General features: G+C 41.0%; 1 protein-coding gene across 3 annotated transcripts; it reads left to right on the forward strand.

The window, feature by feature from the left end:
* Positions 1 to 2,100: 2,100 nt before the first annotated feature.
* On the forward strand, positions 2,101 to 26,093 carry SERTM1 (serine rich and transmembrane domain containing 1). 3 transcript variants are annotated; one of them, XM_027064699.2, is made up of 3 exons: positions 2,101 to 2,437; positions 4,235 to 4,296; positions 23,163 to 26,093. In XM_027064699.2, the coding sequence occupies exon 3, from the start codon at positions 23,357 to 23,359 to the stop codon at positions 23,678 to 23,680; it is 324 nt and encodes a 107-aa protein (XP_026920500.1). In that variant the 5' UTR covers positions 2,101 to 2,437; positions 4,235 to 4,296; positions 23,163 to 23,356; the 3' UTR covers positions 23,681 to 26,093. The 3 variants fall into 3 exon arrangements, with proteins under 3 accessions (XP_026920500.1, XP_026920501.1, XP_026920504.1); XM_027064700.2 differs by having other exon boundaries at positions 4,239 to 4,296; XM_027064703.2 differs by lacking the exon at positions 4,235 to 4,296.
* Positions 26,094 to 26,361: the final 268 nt, after the last annotated feature.

Raw genomic sequence — 26,361 nt, forward strand, 5'->3', positions numbered from 1 at the left:
AAAGGGGGGCAGAGAATTAGTTTAGGGAATATTGGAAACAGAACACAAGCCTTCCTGGAAGGAAATTCGAGAATGGACAAAGTAATTCTGAATGTTGCCTTGATGACAGCACCAAGAAGAAAAGACAGAGGCAGCATATTTATGCACTCATTATATGCAAGACAATAGCTAGGAACTGTGTGTGTGTGTGTGTGTGTGTGTGTGTGTGTGTGTGTGTGTGTGTTTAAGTTTCACAACAACCTATGAGAGTGGGTCTGTTATTTCTATTTTATACGTAAGGAAAATAAGACTCAGAGAGGGTGATTGGCTTAATCACACAGATAAGTGACAGCATCAGAATTTAATGATTCTCCATCTGATTCCAAATTCCACTCTTAAAAACAACAGCAACAATGACAAAACCAATCCATCCATCCCTGAGTAAGACAGAAAAGGATCAGAGGGACAGTTTGAATGATCATGAATGATCATCCTAAAAGCTAGGATTATGTCTCCAAACTGCCTGCAAGCTCCCAGTAACTTGAATGGTGCCTGACCTACTTTTGAAAACTTTCTATGTAAGTAAATCTGACAATTAACATTTTTGAGATCTTTTATATATGAAATTAAAAAATAACAAAGACAAAAGAAGCTTTACCTCTCATACTGGTTGTTTTTTTGTTTTTGTTTTTTCACAGTTTGTGGTCATTTGCTTCAGTAGCCATAGGCAATTAAGTTCAGGAAATGTCAAGAAAAGCCTTACAGATTATGTATTTATTCCTTACTTCTTTTGTATTGAAACACAATCAGTATATAAAAACCAAAAATTTCTTGGATATTACTATTTATGATGAGGTTACGTAAAAAATCTAAGGTAGAACACTGAAGGATATAGATGGATGTGACAAAACTCATGGGAGTGGCATGTGAATGGGTCAAATTTAGAATGCAAACAGAAGTGTGTTGGGAGAGAATCTGAATCTCTGAATTCAGAGAATCTCTGAATCTGCCCTCTTTTCCATACAGCTCATTGCACTGCCCTGCATTTTACATGATACAAAAGATTCACAGAGAAAAGATGAACACAAACTCACAATTCCCCTGGAGAAGGAAGAGGGAGCAATAGAGCCTCTGCCCACTTACCAAGGGGGCCTCAGAATCTGTCCCTACCTAGAGAACCAGTGCACATGGGCACAGCCAACATAATCCCAGGAGAAGGGCACTGGTAAGTAGGAGTAGTTGTGCACGTGTAAATGGTCACTAAGACGTGTGCATCATCCTTCTATACTGATTTGCATGACTCATTTTCCTAGCCATAGTTGGACCCCGCTCAGGGTGAGTGCAGCAGGACAGGAGGGAGCAGGGACTGCAGGAAAAGGAGCCATACCTTCACAGGGGCTCAGCCCTTCACCAGGCAAATAAGTCAGAGCCAACTGGATTGCTGAATTGTCAGAGCAGAAGAGACCACAGACATCTTAAATGATCAGTTGAAGTAAGTTTTACAGTAAAAACAAAAAACAAACAAACAAAAAACAGGCATCCAGAGTCTTTAAGTGAAGATCACGAGGCTGATTGGTAACCGAAGTTCGTCTTGTCATTGAAAGGCTCCCTCCCTTCCCAGAGTTCTTTTAAGGTCTATGACCCTCTCTAAGCCAGTTACCCCGTAGGGACTTTTACGGTTGCCGGTTTCCCTGGCAGTGATGGAGACTGCGATCCCGTTCATTTCATCTGATGGTTTGGCAGAGGATTCAGAGGGGAAAGAAGAGAAAAGCACGGAAGGAGAGACGCGTGAGGCGAAGCCCGACACAGGATGGGGCAAAGTCCTCATGCTGCTCAGAGCTGGGCTTGCTGCGATCGACCGACCGGGGCTCGTGGTTTGGAGCGGGGGCTGCGCGGGACTCATAATAGATGTTTGAGTAAGAAACTTGGCAGGAAGCAGATGCTTTCACCTGCTGAGAAGTTCCTGAGCCCCCCAAAGAAACTGCACCCCCATAACTCCCCCCCCACACACACACAAAGTTAAGGGCACCACACCTGCCTTCCCCAGATGGGGCTCCCTGTGCGAACGCCTCCTCGTCCTCCAGGATTTTCCAGCGCGGGCTCAAGCTCCTCCCTCGCCGGAGCGGGGCTGCTGTCCTCCAGCCAAGCGCCAGCCAGAGCAGCGGCTGGGGGGCGGCGGGGAGTGGGCCCCGCTCGCAGCCATTGGCTGTGCGGGCCGCAGGGGCGGAGGGAGACCCGCGGTCCCGCCGACTCGGCGGCCCCGGCTTCACTCCAGCTGCGCCCGCCGCCCGCCCGTGCGCTCCGGCAGCTCACCGCACGCTGCGCCTGACTTCCCCGCGGACGGCTTCGCGGGCGCGGATCGCAGAGACCCGGGGGCCTGCGAGGAGCTTGGCGCCGCCCTAGTCCCACCCGGGGTGCCGGAGCGCGGCCGGGGAGGTCGGAGCGTCCCGACCCGCAGGTCAGTGACAGGCTCCCGACGCCGCCCGCGCGCGGAGGCAGAGGAGTGGGGAGCCGGGGACGCGCGGGGTGCCGAGCGCCGGAGGAGGGCTCGCCCTCGGCGGGGAGCGCCCCGACTCCTCGCGTGGGGCGGCCTCGAGTTGCGGAGCTTCCACTCCCTCCGGAGCCGCCTCCCAGACTCTCCCCGGCTCCCGGAGGTTTGGCTCCTTCCCTGGACACCCCGAATCCATCCCATTTGTGGCTAGCCGTGTCCTTTGCGGCCCCCAGCAACCTCCGCAGGTCGGAGGTTCCAGATTCTTGGGATGACCTCCCTGGGCGACGTAATGCCCGTGGCCCCGGGAGCACCCGCTTTTGTCCCGGACCCAGAGAGCCGGGAGGACCTGCCCCCGCGTCCGCTGCTGCACAGATTGACTCCTCTGTGCAAGTGTAGACAGTTCTACACTTTGCAGAACGTGTTTCTAGGTGCATTGTTTGCTTTTGCCTTTGTGGTTCGTGCGGTCACCTCTCCGGATTTCCAGGGTCATCCGGCCATTCCTCTACTCGCCACGCGCACACTGCCCGCTTTGCATCTTCCTGTGTTTGCGGGAGTCTTTTCACCCATCTTGGGTGGCTTCAAATCCGGGGAAGTTTTACCTGGTGCTGAACACTTGCGTTCCCCAGCGGTGGCTTCCGAGTTCCCGAAAAAGCCAGCCGCGCCAGCTACTTTCCCCTCTTCCCGGGTCTGAAGAGATGCTGGAATCCCGTGTTTCCCTGTCGAGGTGCGTGGATTACGGACAAATGACATCCTAAATGATTTAGGAGAGAGGTGTGTGATGTGCCCCACTCCGGGTAGCAGAAGGATGCGTTCATTCACAGAAGCATCTTGTTGAGGACCAGGTTTGTGGCTATACCTGCGCGCTTTCTGCCGCTGCATGCCTGCGGCCCGCCAGGCTTGGGTTGGTGTCAGACTCTGTTTCCTAACCTCCTTCAGGTCCTCTGCCTGTTAAATTTCCTTCGTTATTTATTTACTTATTTATTTATTTTACTGAAGTGTGCAAGTACTTAGGTGGTTCTTTGTGGTGGATAATAGGATCCTATGGTTCTGGACATTCTCAAAGCCTTTTGGTCCAGTCTATGCTGTAGGTGCAAAGGGTGAAACCCGCAACGATTACGCCCTGGGGCCAACCCCAGGGACCACTCCTCATGATGTTTCTCCTCTGGAGCTTTTTGCTTTACCTTTTCTAGATTCGTTGTCAGACAACAGCCGATCAACAGAAAAAAAGCAAGATAAGTGATAGCGTTTTCTTAAACGGTTTACCTCCTAATGCAGTCTTGATGCCCAGTGCATCCCCCTTAAAAAAAAAAAGGAATTTAATTAGCTTAAAGTATGCAACTAGTCTGACTGTTTTAGCTTATTTGTACTCTAGCTCCTACAGATTCTTAAATCTATTTCGTGACTAAAATGCTTCATTTCGCTAAGTACAGAGGCGTCTTGTCCCCCTACCCCCACCATCCCACATGTACACAGCACCGCGCCTAGTTATAATCAGCACCTAGTTGATCCCTTGATGCACATCGCTCTCTGAAGTGTGTATTAGTGGGTCCAGCTCGTAACCAAGTTGCACTGCCACCACTCCCACAGGGCACATCCTTCGAATGCTGGGCACTGTGGGGATGGAGAGCCATCTGCCAGCCTCCGAACATTCTGGGAATATGGAGCTCCAGAAAATGGGTGGGGTATTCCATTTCTGTGTTTTGATTTTGAGGCTTATTACTTCTTTGGGTTATGTATTTATTATTTTTGATTCTTCTACATAAGGCAGACTGCTCTGAAGAGCTCCACACTTGCTCATGGTTCTCATTAAAGAAGATTCATGTAAGGTAAGATACATTCCATTTTCCCTGCTGTTAGTGCAATTCAACAGATTTCATTTGATGTCTATGATGTGCAAGAGCTTGTCAGGGGTTAAGAGATAAATAATGGTGTGATGACATATGGCATCGAATCCATAAGAGGGTTTATTTGCAGGTTTCCTATGACTTTTTTTTTTTAATGAGGGCAGATGAAGGATGGCAGTTGATTGGTAAGAATGATTAATCATACTAATCATTAAGTAATGTGGAGTCATACATTTATTCTTTTTTTTTAAGTTTATTTATTTATTTTGAGAGAGAGAGAGCACACACATGCACACAAATGGGTAGGGGCAGAGAGAGAATCCCAAGCAGTCTCCGCACTCAGTGCCGAGCCCGACATGGGGCTCAAACTCATGAACCATGAGGTCATGACTGGAGCCAAAATCAAGAGTTGGACGCTTAACTGACTGAGCCACCCAGAAGCCCCCATTTTTTCTAAGAATGAAAGATTAACCCATCACAAGCAAAACTCTCTGATTTGGCCTCTGTGTAGATCTATGTCAGCCCATTTGATAATATCCCTTCTTCTCTAGGCTTGCTCTTCTCCTTGCAATTGTATTTTAATATCTTTTTCTTTTTTTTTTTTTTTAAGTTGTAGACTTGAAGCATTTTTATATTTAATTTGTTATTAGGGAGAAGCAAAACAAAATTATAATTAAGTTTTTTTTATTCTGCTCCTTTGAGTTTTTAAACTAGTAATTTAAGAACCTGGAAAAACTATATTCCTAAAAGTCCCTTGACATCAGGTACTGTGTAGGTCCCACTTGCCTGGCTCTTAGCACTGATGAGCCATTCCGTAAACGTCTGCTAAATGAAACCAGAACCCAAGAAAGTAGTGTTGCAGAAGAATGCCATTTTCTTCAAGTAGACATGTGTGGAGCATATTATATTATTATATTACTATGTCAATATAAAGCATCATGGGCTTAATTTTTATTATTGTTATTATTCCTAGTGACAGCTAAAAAAATACTAAAGCCTTTAACTTAATTAATGGAATAGGGAACATAACAAAGAAGCAGCTCAAACTAAGTGCATGAGTTGGCAAGATTCCTTTTAGCTAACAGATGTACCTAGAGAAATCAAGCCAGAGACATAGGTGCAGAAGTCCGTGATATGTACACATGTGGACCAGCCTTTGATTTAGAACTCAGGAAGTCTATCTATGCATTCACTGACCATGTCAGATCTAGGACAGCAGGCTGATGAGCCAAGTTCTGGGAGCCCTTCAGTTCTGATTGTGTTTTGTGGCAGGTGTGCCTATGGTATATAGTGTTCTGAGTTACTCAGTCTCAAGACACAGTATGCCTCCTTCAGGAGTTCCTATGTATAGGATCCATGCTCATGTTCACATTTGGAACCAGAAAGTAATCACTGTTTAGTCTAATAAGTTTTTTGGCAACAACAAAAACCATAAAAAAAAAAAATGGAGATTCTGAATAGTCAAGTAGCCATATACAATGTAATAGTATCTCTAAGCATGAAATGGCACAATCCAACCAAAACAGTGCCAATATTTCAAAGCTCTGAATTTATATCAGGAACAGGATAGACTGCCATTAGTATTTCCCGAATTCCTAATTTTTAAATTCTCACCTATTAAGTTATATTAAAATGGGAAATCAGTGGGCCCAGATTTATAATTTACATTATGGGCTTGATTGTTGACGCTGTTGATGTTGTTGATATTTTTGACTGTTTGATAGTGTTATAGACAGTAGTGAATGGGTATGGAAATTATAAGCCTGTAATACTTGCTAAACAGGGTAACTTAAAGTAAAATACCCGTGTATAATTTTTGATGTGAAACAAAAGGATAGGTAGCTGTTAGATCCTGTGTCAAATTCAGAAAGACACGAAGATGACTTATTCCAAGGTTAAAACACCAAGACAATTCATTCAACATATAAATTTGCTCCTCAGGGAAAGCCAAAATAGCAGCTTTCCTGATTAATTTGCCACAGTGGTCTGATACTGATTAGAAGTGCCTGGTAATTTATTAACTATTGCCCATTAAACCAGTTTGGTTCTTAATCACTTTCAATTTCCCCTGTGACCAGGATTCTAGCAGAGGGATCTACTCTTCTCTTTTCTTAAATAAAACATTCACAGTATCCCATAAAATGCAACTGTAATACAAAGAGCAGTTAAGCCCTAATGGGCAGATTGACTTATTTGTCTCAGCCTGAGAGTCTTAAACTTTGAAAGGAAAGGTACAAGTGAACCATTTCAAAGGTTTGTGTTAAGTATATGCAGTACAAAAAGGAATAGGAGGAGGAGGAGTGGGGTGGGGGAGGGAAAAAGGAGGGGGAGGAGAAAGAGTTCAGGGCTTAAAAGCCAGTTGCCTTTTCACTGCATATGCTATCATTAAATTTTATTTCTATTTTTCTAATGAAAACACCTTTATTGGTTTTTTCCTGATTATAAAACAATATATTTCTGTGTACCAAAATTCACATACATGCACAAAATAGGATGTAACCAAACATACCCATATTACCTGCTAACAAGAAATGTTAATAACTTGGTGCATAATCTCTTGTTTAGTTTAGTTTAGTTTACTTTTGCATGCCTCTAATATTGTGTAGCAGTGCTAGTAGTTCTTATTTTGTGAAAATGGAATCACACTATGCACTATTCTGAAGCTTACTTTTTGACTTAGGCATAAGTGTCCAGCATCTTTCCAGGTTAGAAAATGTAGTCCTTTTTATTATATCAGAGTCCTCCATTGCATGATTCTAACATCATTTATTTAACCAATCCTTGACTCACGAACATCATGGTAGCTCCAGTGTTTAGCTACGGAATGCATCTTTGTGCATGCACTTAAATTTGTCTAACTTTATCCCATGGGGTAAATTCTCAGAATGTATTATTTATATTGTTAGCCTACAGTGCCGTACATTTTTGGATGAAATGGGAAGCACTCAAATAATTCATCTGATAAGCCTGGCACATTTTCTGCCCTTAAAAAAAAAAAAAACATTCTGGGGCATCTGGGTGGTTCAGGCAGTTAAGCATCCGACTTCGGCTCAGGTCATGATCTCACGGTTCATGGGTTCGAGCCCCACTTCAGGCTCTGTGCTGACAGCTTAGAGCCTGGAGTCTGTTTCCAATTCTGTGTCTCCCTCTCTCTCTGCCCTTCCCCCATCTCTCTCTCTCTCTCTCTCTCTCTCTCTCTCTCTCTCTCTCTCTCTCCACTAAACAAACATTAACAAAAGTTTATAAAAAACACAAAAACATTTTTATTGATTTTTATTGATGTTTGACATTCATATAAAGAAGCACTCAATGTGAGTATTCATGTGCTCAACACACCCATGTAAATAGAACCCAGGTTAAAAAATATATATTTACTAATACTCTCCTTGATGACCTTCATATACCTTGGTAACCTGTCATTCTAACAATTCCTCATGAGAAAGTCCTTAGTGAGCTTGTTGACCTCGATTTCCATGAGTCAAGTGCAAGGTTAAGGGCACACTTTTAGAGTGACAGTGGAATATTGACAGATTCTCAGACCTTCAAAAGGACTACTTGGCAACAAAGTTGGTCTGGTTCACTGAAACGAGTTTCCAAGATCTTTCCTTCTGTCTCCTGTCTAGTATCCTTATCATTTTTGGTCTCAGATTTGGACCTTCATGGCATATATTTTGATTCAAATGATGAATTAACCTCTGAATGACAAAAGAAACCGAGTAACATGTTTTTCACCTAATTTCTTCTTGTTGGCTGCCCAACTCAGCTCTGAGTATAGAGTGGATTTGGAACCAGGAAAGGATCCTAGGCTCCTAATTTGTGGTTTCAGCCACTAGCTATCTCCTTCCACCATCCTTTTCCAGAAGGTATATGAACAATGACCTTCAAATTTTAATTTACTTAACTTTGGAGACCTTGGCTTCCTGATTTATAAGTACTTCTAGTCACCCAATTCTATGAATAATGTTTTCCTTTTGTGGTTGCTTATTTACTTTTTGTTTTGGTATTGTTTGATTTTCTGAATAGAGGAAAATTAATATTAAGAGAAATCACAGGGAAAGAAAGAATAACTTAATATATGATAAATGACTTAAGTCAGTTCCAGAATGAATGAAAAGAAAAAAAAATTGCTTCTTTTCTGCTCATGTGTTTTCATTCTTTTTGTTATTTTTCCAAGAAGCTGAGGTCTGGATTAGGGTGTTAGCACAATACCGCTTAGGATATCACTGCTCACATCACCATGACTATGATCCAGATGGAATGGTATTCAGAGTATGGTCCATGCATCAGTGCCAGCCCTTGAATCATTACTCACTCACCATGAGATATGGGACTTGAGCCAGAATATAAGGCACTAGTATACTTTTTAGTTTAGCTTTCTCCCTCCCTCCCTTCCAACCTTCCTCCCTCCTTCCTCCCTCCCTCCCTCCCTCCCTCCCTCCTTCCTCCCTCCCTCCCTCCCTCCTTCCTTCCTTCCTTCCTTCCCTCCCTCCCTCCCTCCCTCCTTCCTTCCCTCCCTCCCTCCCTCCTTCCTTCCTTCCTTCCTTCCTTCTTTCCCTCCCTCCCTCCTCCTTCCTTCCTTCCTTCCTTCCTTCCTTCCTTTCTTCCCTCCTTCCTTCCTTCCTTCCTTCCTTCCTTCCTTCCTTCCTTCCTCCCTCCATCTGTCTGTCTGTCTTCTTTCTGTAGTAAGACATTTTGGATGCTGGAAGCAGTGCTTTACAAGTTCCTCATCTCACAAGGACTCGTAACCCACATATTCCTGACAGAGACAAGTGGCTACTTTAAGTAGCAATGATCTCCAGTGTGGGGCTTTGTAGTTAAATTGAGAAATTTATAAAACTGTAAACATTTTCCATTTCTGTGCTGATTTTCTGTTGAATTTTGTTTTGCTCTGTTTTGGCTTTTAGGTTCTTTTGGTGAGGGGAGAGGTGAGCTAATTCTTGAGGTAGAGTGACTAACAGAGTACCACGGCATATGATGTTCCTGAATGAAGTAAATTAAAATTGTCTTCCTCTGTGATGATTGGAAAGTGGGTATTGTCCTTGATCCTGTTTGTCTCCACAGATGAATACAGTGCCAAGCGTTGTGATTGTAAGGGATTTAGTAATTTTCAAAGGATGGGATTATCATGAAGTTTAACTGAAAGAACATTTTAAATTAAAAACAATGTGTTCTATTTTATATCCAGTCAGGTCTTCACTGACTCACTATGGTAAACTCTCATGATTTTCATTGTGCTCTTCAAAATACATTTGTTACAATCCCTGATCTATGTTCACAGTATTGACTTTCAATATTTACAGCAGATTCCTACATCCTTTCCTTGGTTATCCTGGTGGATACTTGATTAAATAAAATTTTTGTTGACACAATTGCTTGATAAAAAGTATGCTCAGAGTTTGCTTTAGAACTTGAAACGATAAATTTTATTTCCATAACTAAAATAGTTATAAAATTTAGGGTGTGTTCCACATTATTCTTTACTATTGAGTACTTATCCTTTGAGTAATTGATATGATTTTACACAAAATCATTCATTCATTCAATAAATATTATTGCACATCCAAAAAATAGAACAAATATGGAATACCTCTTCAAGAAGCTTCCAGTTTCTTCATTCCCTTACTCTTTTATTCATGCAACCATCCTACAAGTCTATCAAAGTTTTAGAGAAACAGGTGAACAAATATAATAAGTATAATAAAATGTGAGAAATGCTAGTGTGAAAAGGTATAGAAATTATCATGAGAATGCAGAGAAAGGAGCCAGAAATTTGTGTAGAGAAAGTAGGTGGGGATTTATATTATGCGTGAATAACTAGATGAGACAGGAGGGAAGGCTTGAATAGAGTCTTGAAGAATGAACAAATTGGATTTTGGGTGGAGTTAGGGAGAAGACATATATAAATATAAGGATTAAACATATATGCTTTTAAAAAAATGTGGGAAATCAAGAACAGTTTGATATGCTTGAACCACCAATCTTAGGAACAGTGGGAAAAATGAGGCTGGAAAAGTAGCAGGTAGCCTGATAAAAAGGAACATATAATATAGCACAGGTAATATAGGAAAGGTCTTTTAGATTTGTTACTCAAGATGGTCATTATAAAAATTGTATATGCAATAGACTCATGCATATAATAGTAATATTTTATCACCTTCCTGTACATAGTTAACAAGTATTTGTTGAATGAATAAATGAATGCACCAGAAAATATAGTTTTTCTTAACCAAAGGCAATACCACTGTCCCATTACTTGTATAATGAATTGTTTTTTTCCCATTAGAAGTAATGAGTTAGTCTTAATGTCTTTACTATCTCTTACATGTTCCCACTTGAAACCCTTTGTGCATACTGAAGTTATAGCTGGTCAGGACTATCCTTACACGGTAGCACCTGATCATGTTCTAGATTATTAGGGAATATGTTTTTGGCCACACCAGTAGCTAATTCTCATCCCTTTAAGCCTCACTCTTGCATGAAATTAAAGTTCACCAAAACATCCTCTACAATCTTCTTGCTCACCACTGCCACGAGGGGGTTTTAACATATTATATAGACAATTCATGCAACTCTAAGTTATACTCAGAATTTGGCTTCTTTAATTTCTTGAATACCAAGCATAACCTCTGCTGTCATAGTAGAATAAGACCTTACATCAGTCAGTAGAAGGTAGATAATGGCTTACAACAACAAGTGCCAAGGTACACTTGGGTGGCTCAGGAGGTTAAGCATCCGACTCCTGGTTTCGGCTCAGCTCATGATCTCATTGTTCCGTTGAGTTTGAGCCCCACCTTGGGCTCTGTGCTGGCAGGGCAGGGCAGAGCCTGCTTGGGATTCTCTCTCTCTCTCTCTCTCTCTGCCCCTCCCAACTTGTACTGTCTCTGTCTCTCTCAAAATAAATAAATAAACTTAAAAAAATTTAACGGAAACACACACAAAAAAACAAGTGCATTCGTCATTAACACTAAGTATTGATAAGGCCAGCAAGGGTGGTGGTCCTCACCCAGCTCACCCCGGTACAGAAGCTGTCCTGTACTTAAACAGTTACTGCAGCAAAGGGAAGGGATGTGGCAAATCTCACATGGGCCTTACATTTTCTATCTAGAAATGACATGTCACTTTTTCCAGATTCTGTTGGCCAAAACAAGTCATCTGGCCACCCTAAAGTCAGAGGGGATGGGAACATGCAATCCTACAACATGCCTGGAAGGAGAAAGGAACAGCAGAAACACGTGAACAGCATGAATGACCACAAGTCTTGAAATTATCCCTCTTTTACCCTCAGGCTCCCTGGAGAGAAGGAAGGTAGTGAATATAGAGCATTTGGAGACACAGGGATACAGATTTGAATTCCAGCCCTGCCTCTAAGTGGCTGGGTGATCTTGGGCAAGCTTTTAAATTCTCTGATACTTAATTTTCTCATCCATTAAAGAAAAGTGAGGAGCAATAATGACTACCTTAAAGAGCTGTGAAGATGAGAGAAAATACACATGCACAATGCCTGTGTACACATGAACACACATACAAAATTAGTATATGCTTTTATTTAATAAATCCTGGCTGCTATCATTGATATTCTTACTGCTGTTTTCCTAAACTGGCGTGCTGGACATTCTTTCCCCTACGTAACATCCTGGGTATACCTTCTTCTGCCTATCATATCCTGGAGCCATATATATTCCCATTCTACAATTACTAGGGTATGCTTCCCCCACTCTCTTTCTCTCCCCTCTACCTCCTCTACTCTTCTGACACGATTTGCCCCCTACATTCCAGCGCACACCATTGAAATAAAAGAGAACTAAGGCTAGATATAAGACTAGTGAGGGGCGTCTGGGTGGCTCAGCCAGTTAAGTGTCCGACTCTTTAACTCACATCATGATCTCATGAAGCCCCATGTCAGGCTCTGGGCTCACAGCGAGGAGCCTGCTTGGGATTCTTACTTTCCCCGCCCCCCCCCCCCCCCCTTCTGCCCCTCTGCTGCTTGCTTGCATGGTCTCTCTCTCTCTCAAAATAAATAAATAAACATGAAAAAAAAAAAGTAGTGAGTGAAGTGTGGACATGTGCTTCTGACCAAAGCTATTCCTACAACTGAATAAAATACATAGAGCCCACAACCTTAAAAGTAGATAGCCCCACCCAGATAAAGGAAAAAGTCAGTTAAATCTCATATAAGAGATACTCGTGGTTCCGTTAAATAAAACAATATTTCTTTATATTTTTAGAAGAATATATAACTATTGTGGTGGTCTTTTTTCTCCAAGTAATTCCTAATTATTTTTCAATGTCACCTCCTTATATTTTTAAGTTAAAACGCAAAATAAATTCCTAATTATTTTTCAATTTCACCTCCTTTTATGTTTTTAAGTTAAAAACACATTCTGGGAGAATTTGAGCCTACACTTGTTTATTGCTTCCCTATTGTCTTTGACAGATTCTTGAGTCGTTATCTAAAATGACAACAGGCTGCTAAGGAGTTGATTTCCTCCTACACTTGATAGCCTGCCATATCATTTTGTTCCATGTTACAAGGAACATGTAGACATTCTCTTTGTTAGCCAGACTTTTGAGTTCACTGTACTGCCTGAGATAGAGACAGACAGACAGAAAACGAGGGAGATAGAGAGCATTAAGGCAAGCACTGCTGTTTGGTCCACACCAAGGATTAGGAGGACCACAGGAAATCCCACGTGGGAACACACTTTCCTCATGAGGACACAATGTCCTCTTTTCTGTCCCCTGCCCTCCCTGGTGTACCTGAAAATCCTGGTAGATGAGTAATTTCAGAGCCATAAGAGAGCACTTTGTCTCCTTATAGTGGTGTTTTATGTAACCCCTGTCTAAAATCTGACTCATCTGGTACTCATCATTTTAGGGTACTTACCTATATTCACAGTCATATGATTGCTGATGACTGGCAAAAAGCACTATTAATATCAGTGCCCTCTATTTTTTCATTTGTAGCCGCATTTTGCAGTGACGATTAATGATTTAATCAATCATGCCTATGTAATGAAGCCTCCATGAAAACCCAGAAAGACAGGGTTCAGAGAGCATCCAGGCCGGCTGTGCTGGGACGTGCTGGGAGAGGGGATCACTCGGCATGGAAGCTCTGTGCCCTTTCCCCATACCTTGCTCCATGCATCACCTGCTGCTGTCTGGTTGTTTCTGAGTTATATCCTTTTACAATAAACTGGTAACCTAATAAGTAAAATGTTCCTCTGAGTTCAGTGAGCTGCTCTAGAAAATTAATTGAAGCTGAGGAGGGGGGCTTGGGAACCTCTGATTTATCACCATTCAGAAACACATGTAACAACCTGGGGCTTAGGACTGGTGTCAGAAATGTCTATATTGCAGAGGAGGGTGTCGTAGGATTGAACCCTCAACCCGTGAAATCTGATACTATCTCCCGATAGTGTCGTTGGAATTGGGTTGAATTATAGGACACTCCGCCAGTATTCCTAGAATTGCTTGTTGGTGTGGAGAACAGCTCCCCAGTTCTGCCTCACACACTGGAATTGGTGCCAGATCCTATTTAACCTGAAACTAATATAATGTCAATTACATCTCAATCAAAAAAAAACCCAAAACACCAACTATTCTTTCTTGACTCAAGATGCCTCCAGAGTCCCTAATATCTTTGGGTATTTAAATTGTAGGAGAGATGTCTGGCTGCTTCTGAAGATGACTGATGATGTAAGACAAACAATTGGATTTCATGATTCTGGAGGTCCAGATTGAGATTCAGACCAGTGGGTGATGGCAGGAGTGAAGTTAGGAATAAGGCTGGCTGGCAAGTCACCATTCCTAGTGTTTAGGCAGCATCTCCCACCACCATGAATCCAATTTCTCCAGCATATTAAACTTCCTCTAACGCTTCACCTCCAGTAACCATGGATTAGTGGGCATAATGAGCTGATGGTAGCAGCAAATATGTGAGGTTTTTCCAATGCCATTTGAAAGATTCCTTTGAAGAATCAGGCTTCTATCATTGTATATTTTTAAAAGCTCCTAACATTTTAGCTGACTTACAAATATCATACCAAGCCTATTTTCATTAATAGCTTTGGGGACAAGTCATTTTTCCCCGCAACTTGTATGTTGAGAAATTCCAAATCTACTGAAAAGTTGCAAGGATAATAACCATGCACACCTATAGATTGTTTAACTATAGACTTTAACTAGACTAAACCAATTGTGAACATTTTGACATATATGCTTTATCGTATTTCTTTCTGTATGTGTGTATAAATGTGTGTGCTTGTTTTTTGGGTTGTTTTTGTTTTTGGCTAAAACATTTGAGTGTTATTTGCTGATATTAGGGCACTTTTTGGCTACAAACTTTAACATGCATTTCCTAATAACAGAACATTCTCCTATATCACTTAGGAAATTTAATATTTATATAATACAATTATCTAGTGTGCTATCTATGTTTAAATTTCCCCGGTTGTCCTCATAATGTCCTTTATAAGAAAGCCATTTTTTCTTCTAATTGGCCAAAGGATCTTGCATTGCATCTGGGAATGGATCTTGAAATCTGCTCCCTATTTCTTTTTCTGAATATTCATCTGACTCCTAAATAATGTAATATGGCCAAAACTGGCTGTATCCAAAACAGCCTGCCTAAGCTGCCAATTACTAATCATTCTTCCTAAATACCCATTTTACTGTGGAAAGCATCATCATTGACTGTCAGCCGTAGAGGACCGGGGAAAAATGGAGAACTTATTTAGCAAAATTCATATGTATATATTATGCTAAATACTAGGCTAATATCCAGAAGGGATGGGCAATTTACATACTATGTAATCAACTAAGGTTCTATTTGTAGTTATATTATGAGGGACAATGGCTCATTAATTCAAGTAAATGCTGTGCCTTGATTAAAAATGTCATCACGTAGAAACTCTGTGAGCTTGAGACTTAAAATGTAAGACCTAAAACATTTATATACATTTGTAATATTCAAATCTATTTTTAAGGAGTAGACTATAAAGCATCTTAGTTTAAACAAACACATAACTGTATTTGTAGTTGTCATGAATAGTGGCTTGCTTAATTATTTGATAATACTCAAGTTCTTTTCAGACAACCTGTGTCATCACTTTTTGTTTTTTAATTGTACCTATACATGTGATTTTATGGATAGAGGATAGCTATTAGTCTTTGGAATACTCTTATTTGCAAAACCAGAGAACTGGATATATTATATAATTTATATTCCTCTCTTCCCTCTGCTTCAATTATCAAGATATTTTAAGTAGAGGTGAAGTTTGGGGGTTAATTTATGGAGTGAATGAAATATTTACTACATATCCATTGTTATAAATTGAAAGTTTATGAGATGATGAAAATTTACAAGAAAATACATATAAAACAATAGGCATTTACAGAAAGAGGCAAACCTAAAGGTCCTCTTTAAACACATTAGTTTGGATGCCTATGGGAGACGGAAGGAAATGGAATGAGGAATCAAGATAAAAAGCAATCAATGAAGACAATAAGCTACAAACTGAGGAATCTACCTACTTAAAGAATTAGGCAGCAGTAGACCCAAACAAAAGTACTGGTTGGGAGGAATACAGTATCACATTTTCCCCAATTACAGTGAGTGGTCCATGGCTGCCCACTTGTGAGGAATCTGCTTAGACTTAGAGGGGACTTCATTAAATGGCTGTTGAAAAACAAACGTCCAGGCTTTCCCCTATTCCCTTACAGCAGTTTTATAGGAACCCACAGTTCCCTGGAGCCTGAGAGAGATTGGGGATACGTAGTGGTCTACATGTAAAGATTTAAAGAAAATTGTAACAATCACAAAATTAGGTTTACAAGGACAAATTTTCCCAGTGTCATACTCTATCAGGGGACTGTTACGAGAAATTCCTGATTAAACAAAAAATATATTAGAGCTAAGTTATTTTAGAGGCAGAATGACAGACCATGGAAGAGGAGAAAACACCATTCCATTCTGCTACCAGAGCATGATTTAATGAAAATTTTTTTATATGTGTCCAATCTTATTAAAAATAAGTAAGGTTTTTAAGTATACTAATGGTATGATTTAACCAATTTTAGCTGCTCCAGTTCTAGTATATGTGCTGCGGGAGAGTACACTAGCTGTTTTTCTTAATACACTTCTAAAATACTGGAAAAGATCAGATCCTAGTGGAGGGCGAGAACTGACCTGAAAGCCCTTACTAAAAATACTATAACATCTTGAAAGGCCAGTCTTGCTTCCTGCCTTCTTTCTTCCCACTGACTCATTTGGACATTGCCTATGATCCTCAAGTCATCATTTCTCTGGCTGTTCGCTTTTCCTTTAAATCAAGTGTTTAAGCACAGTGACCTTTCTTCCCTCTCCGTAGAAGATTTTCATTGTTCTGCTGCTTCTTACTCAGCTCGTGCTTCCTTCAGCCTTCAGGGTGCTACTTTTCTCATTCTGATTTGGATTAATTGTGTTAGCCTAGATGGGTCCAATATCCCCAGAGGGTAGGACCCGAGCCCTTCCTGGTCTTTTCTACACATCATAAAAGAATCATGACAATGCTATGCCTAGACCTGTCTTTGTATTTGACCTGTTTTTTAACCAGAAAATTATGCATTTAAACTATCTTATTCTAAAAGAGTGACATTCTTTTATTCTTACGAAGCAGTGTCTTGGTTGTGAAATCTTCACATGGAATATAAATACAACAAAAATTCATTAAGAATAATACTTTGGGGGGCACCTGTGTGGCTCCGACTTCCGTTCAGGTCATGATCTCACGTTAGTGAGATGGAGCCCCGTGTCGGGCTCTGTGCTGACAGCTCAAAGCCTGGAGCCTGCTTCGGATTCTGTGTCTCCCTCTCTCTCTGCCCCTCCCCTAATCACATTCTGTCTCTCTCTCTCTCTCTTTCAAAAATAAATAAAGATTAAAAAAAACTACAAAAAGACTACTTTGATTTCTCCAGAAAAACAGTGTAATACAAATGCAAGGGAGGTCATACTATAATTACATTTGAGGTTGTACAAGATGGATGGTCAGTCACGTGTATATTCCCTTTTGAAATACTTGCTTGTATACATGTTTTTTTTTTAACTTCAATCTACACCACTTTGTATATCAAGAAAGGTATATTCTGAATATTTTGTGAATTATAATTTATGTAGATGACGATTTTTTAAAGAATTAGTACAAACAGTTCATCTAGCATAAAAGCATTCTGAGTATATTTATTTTGTTAGGGAAATATTTTACTGGGCCTGAGAGTAATCCAGATTACCCTTACCACCAAGTCCTCACCAAGATAGAATTAGGAGACTGGTCTGGATCTAAAACAACTTAAAGATCTACCATAGAAATTGATTTTTTAATGTTAAAAAAAATGTTTTTAGCTGATACTAAATTATTACTTTGTCATTTTAAAAATTTTCACCAAAGTACTATGAAAAAGCTCTGACTATATTCTGACCATTCATTTGAACAGTAGATAAAGAGAACTGTTAATTTTAATCTTTTGTCTAACATTATCAGTCCAGATCCATGAATTCCAGTGTATTATTCAGAATCTTCATATTCTATATTTCTTCTCACAAGATGGTCTTCAAATTCAATATTTGATAATACATAGACTCAGTTTATTTCATCACTTGGTTTTATTTTTTATTGGGCTATGACAGGGAATCATAAACAGAATTCACATATAATTCTACCCTGCTAAGTATTATACTGACAAGAGCAGTTCTCAGACAAATATATGGATGGCTGCATCATCTTTGAATAATTATAGCACATAAGACAATAAACTTTATTTTCATTATTCCAAGACCAGGGGTAAGTATTTGCAACTGCAAGTGACAACTGACATTTAGAGAAGTGTGGGTGGGGCATATGTTATGTCAGCACCAACCGTCTCTCATCTAGCATGACCTAAAAGGCCATCAGCCAAAGAGAAAGCGTTCAGAGAGAAGATAATCGTGCAAATAGTAAAGGAATGGCTCGAGGTCTCATAGAAAGCATATTGTTTTTTAAGTAGAACTAAAACCAGCTTTGCTTACGTGTGATAAGGTCCCTACTAGATTTTGGAAATGATAGTTTCTATGTGTTCTACAGAGAAAGAGATCCAATATATCATTATGTTAATCAAATTCGACATTTGTAGACGGAAATAAGGATTTTACCATGTCATGTTAATAACTTATCAACTCTATCAAATCATTACTGATGGTTTGAGAGGACAGCCTTTTGGAGAATGACATAGCAGGACTTGCTAATGATGAAAAGCTGATTCCGACATCCTAACAGCCAGGGTACTCTTTATGTCTGCAAGGCAACAAAGCAGCTTATCCCAGTTTTCCACAATAAAAACCTTTCAAATAGTTGTTCTTCACATAGAAATGTATTGAATAAAGGTCAGAAACAAAGCAATTGCCGTGCCAGATTTGAGGCTGACTGTGGGCTGAGTTGTGGACACCATTACGTTGTAGAAGTCAAGGCATGGCGCTGGCTCCACCCATATGCAGGCCACCAGAGGTCTTGCAGTGCTTGTGTGTGCAGACTCAGAGGTGGGGGCCTGTCGGCTCTTTTTCCTTTTACCAGGCATGAAGTACGCGTCAGAGGGTATGCTTTTGTTCTTCTGAAACTTTACAGTTCTCATAATGACCCCATGGGAAGGAAAGCTTCCATTCTTCCAGAGGACTCACAGAGGCATGGTGCTGAGTGTCCTGGAACCAGAGACCCCCAGTCTGCCCTGTCTCTACTGTCTCTCCATCTCCCTGCCCCACTGGGCTCATGGTGACATTACACATCCACTCTTCCTCACTTAAGTAGGTGACTGCCTTTTGTAGATTCCTCCCCGGCACAGGTTTTTATTCCAAGAGACAAAGGGAAAGCTGGCTGACCATGAACCAAAATATTTACACAAATCTTCATTTATAATGTTTTGATCTAGCTGTCTCATTTCCCTTTCTCAAATATCACTTTTTGAGGATGGCTCAGAAAAAAAAAAAAAAAGAACATCATAATGCCCACGTGGCTTTAGGTGCCACCCGAAATGAGAGGACATCGATGCTGCCCTGAGACAGGTCAAGGCTATGCATTTAAGATGCAGTCTCTCTCTTCTTTTCTTTTAAATTTTTTTTTTCAACGTTTATTTATTTTTGGGACAGAGAGAGACAGAGCATGAACGGGCGAGGGGCAGAGAGAGAGGGAGACACAGAATCGGAAACAGGCTCCAGGCTCTGAGCCATCAGCCCAGAGCCCGACGCGGGGCTCGAACTCACGGACCGCGAGATCGTGACCTGGCTGAAGTCGGACGCTTAACCGACTGCGCCATCCAGGCGCCCCTCTCTTCTTTTCTTTAAACCTAATCCGTTTGGGAGAAATGGCCCAAGGTGCATCATCCTGAAACGTTTGTTTGATTTCATTTTCACAGTGCTACCTTTGGCTTCATTCACACAGTCACAAGGCCTGAACATGTACAACCTGCTTCATCCCGAACATTTATACACAGATTGTCAAAACATCCACCAGAGAGAAGGAAGATTCACCAAATTTTTAAAACTTGAATAAGAAAATGAGAATCAGTGCCATCAAAACTAAAACAGTCTCTAACAGTGCAAATATTCAGTGGTTTCAGAGTAGGACAGTGAAACAAAATTTGCATATCTGTCATTTAAAATTAAGCAGTATTGTGGAAATGATATTAAGTCTGAAATACTGGGAGGAAAATATTTAAAGGAGAAGGTATTTAATTGTGAAGTGTCGGACAATAACACAAACTTTCATTTGTTCATTTCTCCCATTCTTCCAAGACCTCTTAGAAGATCAGATGCTCTCCCCAAAACTTCTTAGCCTCCTGTCCTGTAAACCCATTTCACAGACAGTTGAGGCCCACAGGGGCCCTTTTGTCTGAAAGTGAAGATCTTCTTGATGTGAAAAGTTTCCTTGGAATATTTACAACGTAAAGAGATGCCTTTGTTTTAAAAAAGTGGTCTGGCAGCCAGCTGTGAGCTTCTCCACTGAACTGCTGACACCCTAGTGACACTGTCTGTGCCTCCAGCTCACCCCCAGAAAATGACAGTGTTGGGTAGCAAAGGTGGCTTTAGAAAAATCATCCAATTCCAGCTGAATCTATGACCTGCATGTGTCAGAACTGTAGGACCAGCCGAGACTTTGAAAGCTCTTCTAGCCTTTCTAAGCATTCAGAAGGAACTATATGTCTACTGGGACTTTACGTGGGATGGCCTTTTATAATTTTCTAAGTATGTTTATGGAGATGTTATCACATCCTAGCTCAGGACCTCTTGGTGAGGTAGGAAAGGTGAGTTTTATTGCACCAACAGGAAAACTGAAATGCCAAGAGTGAACAGCGAGCTTGCCCAGAGTAAGTGGCAGGTAGGAGCTAATGATGCAACTCTTCATCATTTTTCTCTTCCCATCACAGTTGAGAAAACTAAGAACACAGTTCAGGCATGGGGTCTAGTCCCTAGTCTGTCACTGTCTAGCTGTGTATCCTGAGTAAATCATGTCTTTGTGGCTCAGTTTCCTCATCTACAAAATGAGAATAATAATTCCTGCTCTACTGAGTAGCTGTGAGGAACACATAAACTGCTTAGTCCCCTCGTCACCCATGCTAGGAAAATAGGATGTAAAATCCTTACTACTCAAATGTCAGGAAAACTGAGACCAGATGGTATAAGGAGTGAGGATGGGCAGAAACCCCACGTCCTAGCTTATCTTTTAATGAGAGGTTTCTTTTGTCAGATCAGTTAGCTTCTTTCTCTCAGTTTCCTCAGCTAGATTTAGGAGGTCTTTCCAGAATACTAAGAATGTTTCTTCTTATTCATTCAGCCCATAAGGTTTCCATCCTAGTTTTCTTTCCTAATGATCTTGCTGCCTCTGAGACTATTTTCCCTAAAGATGAATGGCTAGGACATTTACATAAAAAGGCAAGGGACTGCCAAATCAGTGTGACACATTTTAGTCCCCCTGTGACTCTCTCTCTCTCTTTTTAAGGATCATTAGGAGCCTGTAGCAACTTAATGGAATTAAAATCACCAAGCAAAGTATAATGAGGAGTAGGAGTCAAATTACTTTAGGAACTACTAAGACACTGCATGTGGCCTACTCAGAGGAACTCACTAAGATCATTAGCCTGCACCACACCCAGCAGGGACAATCTTCTCATAAGTGTCCCCTGCTTCCCAGGGATCATTAATGCTGCTCAGCTCTGGCCACAGTGGCCAATGTCAGACCCTCAAAGAATCAGCCACTTAATTAGATCTGGAATACAGAAGGGAAAAGCAAGTTTTCTTTTTTTTTTTTTTTAATTTTTTTTTTCAACGTTTATTTCTTTTTGGGACAGAGAGAGACAGAGCATGAACGGGGGAGGGGCAGAGAGAGAGGGAGACACAGAATTGGAAACAGGTTCCAGGCTCTGAGCCATCAGCCCAGAGCCTGACGCGGGGCTCGAACTCACGGACCGCGAGATCGTGACCTGGCTGAAGTCGGACGCTTAGCCGACTGCGCCACCCAGGCGCCCCGTGGAAAAGCAAGTTTTCAAGATAAAATGCAGGGCAGAGTTTAGGAAGAGGGAAAGCCAGGGGCAGAGTGGATTTTTCACATTAGCATTTCATTCTATCTGACAGGAGGAGGTTTAGAAATTTACAAAAAAGGGATCTAATGCCACAGAGAGCTAGGAAGAGCCTCTTTTCTCGACTTGAAGAGTCTTCTGCCCAGAGGGATCGATGCATTCCGCGCCTCCACGTGGACTTAGTGGGCTGGAGGCCGAGGCAGAAACCGACTGTGACTTTGCCAGTCATGGAGGAGAGGGTGTCTGAGACATGCTACACCCACACTCGGAGCCTGGGGAATCATGCCGTCTCCTGCTTGCTACCTGCCTGTCAGTCTGCTTTGCCTGTGTGTTCCTCACAAGGACCACGTTAGGAGCGAGAACATGGTCAAGGGCATACTCTGCCTCCCGCTGCCAGAAAATCATGCCTTCTCCACACCCAATAAACACACATACACACACTATCAACTCATTTTGGCCCAACCTCTACAATTCACAAAGTGCTTCCATGGCTGTTTTCTTGATAACACAGGTGGGACAGGTGCTATACATTTTACAGATGGGAAAGTGAAGCTCAGAAAATGTAGGCAATTTGCCCAACTTCCCAAAGGTAAAAGGGAATTCGGACCTCAAACCTGAGTCTCTTGACAGCAAATCTTGTACTTTCCATCACTCAGAGGGAATCCAACCTTTTTTCTTCTAAATTAATCTTAAGTTTTTATTCAGTGCTAAAGTATGCACTAGAACGTACACAGGTAGATAGAAAAGAAATATGAAGAAATGGTCCCTCATTTCAAGGAGATGAATTTTTATAAACAAATCAGAAAATTATAAATGTTCAACAAGAAAGCAAACTTACCTGCATGGCGTGATTCTTCAAAGTATAGTAGAGATAAATCCTGGCTGGGAAGGTGCTAGTGGGCTAGAGGTGTGCAGAGTTAATTTTCTGGAGAAGAGAGGTTTGGCACTGACTTTCTGGGTCCTATTCTCAGATCATCCACTTGGAGCATCTGTTGAAATCACAGCAGATGGAACACATCAGAAATGTATTTTCCTTTTTACTTATTTTAGTTCCTTGGAGAATCCTGGTACCTGGGGTACTGCAGCGGTAAAATGAAATAAAAGTTTATTTTTATATCATCATTTGTAATATCATAAGCATTACCTGTTCCTGGAGAAGTAATTTCATTCCTTTCCCTTCTTGAAGTGAAAACTGGAAATAAGACTGAAGTGTGATATTTTGTGAATAATGCATTCAGTTGTTCTTTTTTGTTGTCTGTTTGTTTTTGCAGGGCCAATGGACACCTGATCCCCTGCTGCCTTTGTTTGAAATCCAAGAAGTTTCCTTGTGCTGATTTAACTGCCTGCAATCTTTTCTATCATAAAAAAACAAAACAAAACAAAACAATGCTGATTCTGTCCATTTTAACCCCTGTGTGAAACTGACTTTTAACATACTTGTGCGTTCTTTGACCCTCCATGAAAGATGTCTGAACCTGGCTCTTCATCTGTATTTTCGGGTAACGTGGAGAATGGAACTTTCCTTGAGCTCTTTCCTACATCCCTGTCCACATCGGTAGACCCTTCCTCAGGCCACCTGTCAAATGTCTACATCTATGTGTCCATATTCCTTAGCCTTTTAGCGTTTCTGCTTCTGCTTTTAATCATTGCCCTCCAGAGGCTCAAAAATATCATCTCTTCCAGTTCCTCCTACCCAGAGTACCCAAGTGATGCTGGTAGTTCTTTCACCAATTTGGAAGTCTGTAGTATTTCCTCTCAAAGGTCCACTTTCTCAAACCTTTCCTCATGAAGAAAACAGAAGAATTCTTGAATGCTGCAGCAGCCTCGGTTTTCCCTTGCGGGAAGTGTCACATGAAGAAGTTGCTTCATGAAAGAAATAACCCCCTTTCTTTTCCAACCAATGAGACCTGTGTCTCCTCCTTCACCCCTAATCTCTCCTTCCAGTCATGACGCTTTCCATTTGTGAATGTAGGAGTTGATGCTGACTCAGAGAAATGTGTGCAAACCTTAAGGGGCAGAATTTCACACAAACCACCTGACCAATCCGGAGCAGACTTCTTGAGGGTGGATCAGTTCATTTCACTCTGCTGGACACCCGAGGCGGAAATCACGCGAGGCGGCCTCACAGTGGGTGCTGGATACATACTCTTGCCCTTCATTTCCCTTACAAAACCGTGAAACCAACTGAGCTGGCAGGAACTGGCAAAATTAAGTCTGAGCTACTTAGAAGACATTTTCCATACTTAAAAGATAAAGTGGAAACATCAAATTAAAAAAAAAAATCAATTTAGATTTAATGTATAACATTCCTATAACCGGAGGCAAAATATGCTAAATGTTTTCACTTTAATAAATGAAAATCACATTTATTGATGAGTAAGTCACTATGGAAAAGTTTTGGAAGAGTAACTTTTAATAGCAAGACAAATATGTGTTATGATGCAGTCTGTAATGTATTTTTGCCTCTTGGTTTTTTTTTTCTACTTATGTTATAGTCATAATACTCCTACTGTTGTAGAATCCTTTGTGATAATTGCTGTTACTAAGAGAAACACCCTAAGAGACACTAAGAAGTTTTTATTTTATAGCTATACTTTCTATTAGTGGAAATTAAGCATACGGAAAAATATTCATTTAGTTCTGTTTTCTGCAGTAATAACTCCTAGCAGTCATGTAAGCATGTTCCTTTATTCAGTTTCATAGTCTTTATAATTTTAGTGCAGAATTCTGTTAAGGCTCCCAGATGTCAGATGTTTGTTCACCCACATTAGATTGCAAAACTTAAGGGACTAAATTGCTATTTTACATATTATTATATACTCCATGAATGTGACATGTCTCTGATAATTAGTTCTTCTATGTTAACATAACACTTTGAATTAGAACCCCGGGATGTGGGTTTTTATTAGAAATTATAGACATTCAAGTTGTGTAGCTGCTGAGAACTTAGTGATCCTGGGAGCCCCATACTATGTTCACCCAAACACTGAACTTGGGGGCTTTGTCCATGAAGTGAGGCATACCTGTGAGCACAGACTTAGAAGACGGAAGAAATCAAGCTCCCCCTAAAAACAAAGCAAATAAACTGCAGCTTCTTTAGAGTGAGAACTTTAATTTAATTTTTAAAATAATAAATGGCCCACAGCGTAAACAATGAAGTTCATCAGCCTACAGAACCCACTGCATCAACATGCCCCATCTTCCCACGGCAAGTGGATCATTTCTTGTCCGAAACATTTCCTAACCTTCAGTAGTGGAGTTTCAGTACATCTTTTGGATTGATTGTGCAGGCGACACTGTCTAGTAACTCGAATGGGATAAAGAATCCACCATTTTTACAAGGTGTATTTTTGTCATTCCAAAATGCTGAGACAGATGAGGACTGGTAATGAGGATCTGAAGGCTGTTTGTTTGTTGTTGTTTTTTTTTTCTTAAAGCCATAAGCTTCACTTTAAATCAGACCACATTGAACTATTTATATGAAAAATGTTCCCAGACACCATAAGACCTGCACAGAGTTGCTGTCCTAAAATGTGTAATCAGTGAAAATGTGGTTTCTGCTGCCATTTCAAGCATGGCAATGTGTTGCAGTGTTATCATGTAGTGTAAATGCTGGACTAGAAGAACTCCATTACTTTAGATCATTATCAACTGTCTCTGAATGTGTGTGTGTGTGTGTGTGTGTGTGTGTGTGTGTGTGTGTACTAATGTATATATATATTTTCACACGCTCCCAATTAAAAATTCTGTAAACACTACAGGATAACAGAGGCGTCTGTGTTATCACCTTTGCTTTTTTGGTTAATTTTGTGCTATTTTGGTTATTGAGGAAGAAAGGATATGGATCAAGTGATTTAAAAAAAAATAAAGTAACAAGTTTGCCACACAATAGGATAATCTGAGTACCATCTGTTCTAAGGGTAACTTTATATTCTTTCCTTCTGAAAGAGATACAAGGACTTCTGAAAGTAAAACTGCCTTTAAAAAAAATCTGCAGGTAGATCCCCCTCCCTGCTGCTGCAGTGGTTCTTGCTCTCCAGATTAAGTAGAGTATTTAAAAGCAACATTCGCAATGTGTATTAGGACTTGTCAAGCTTGCCAAGATAACGGATTGCACAATTTGAGATGAACTTGTCCAGGAAATTCAGAAAGGTTGGAGGACTGGTTTATAAATAAAGAAGTAGAGCCCACTGAAAGCCTGGTTCTTCTCTTATTGTTTTCAGTGAGGTGGTCTTCCCTCTTAGGGAGGCTTTTCCATCACTCTGTCTGCACATCCTCTCTGAAGCAGGGTCCCTAATGAGTGAGTGACCCTGATCTCAGCCTCTCCCCACCCTGCAAGAGTCCCCCACCCTTGGGGCAGTGAGTCGCACACTTCCCTGGTCAGAAGATTCACCTGCATACACACTTGGAAAATACCCTGGTTTCCAGGCCACAGCCCAGACCTCAGGAGCGGAGCCAGAAAACTGGTAT

The sequence above is a fragment of the Acinonyx jubatus genome, chromosome A1, assembly GCF_027475565.1.
Source record: "Acinonyx jubatus isolate Ajub_Pintada_27869175 chromosome A1, VMU_Ajub_asm_v1.0, whole genome shotgun sequence".
Taxonomy (NCBI): Eukaryota; Metazoa; Chordata; class Mammalia; order Carnivora; family Felidae; genus Acinonyx; species Acinonyx jubatus.

Coding starts and splice junctions, on each gene's coding strand:
- SERTM1 (XM_027064699.2), top strand. CDS start 23,357: ATGTCTGAACCTGGCTCTTCATCTGTATTTTCGGGTAACGTGGAGAAT.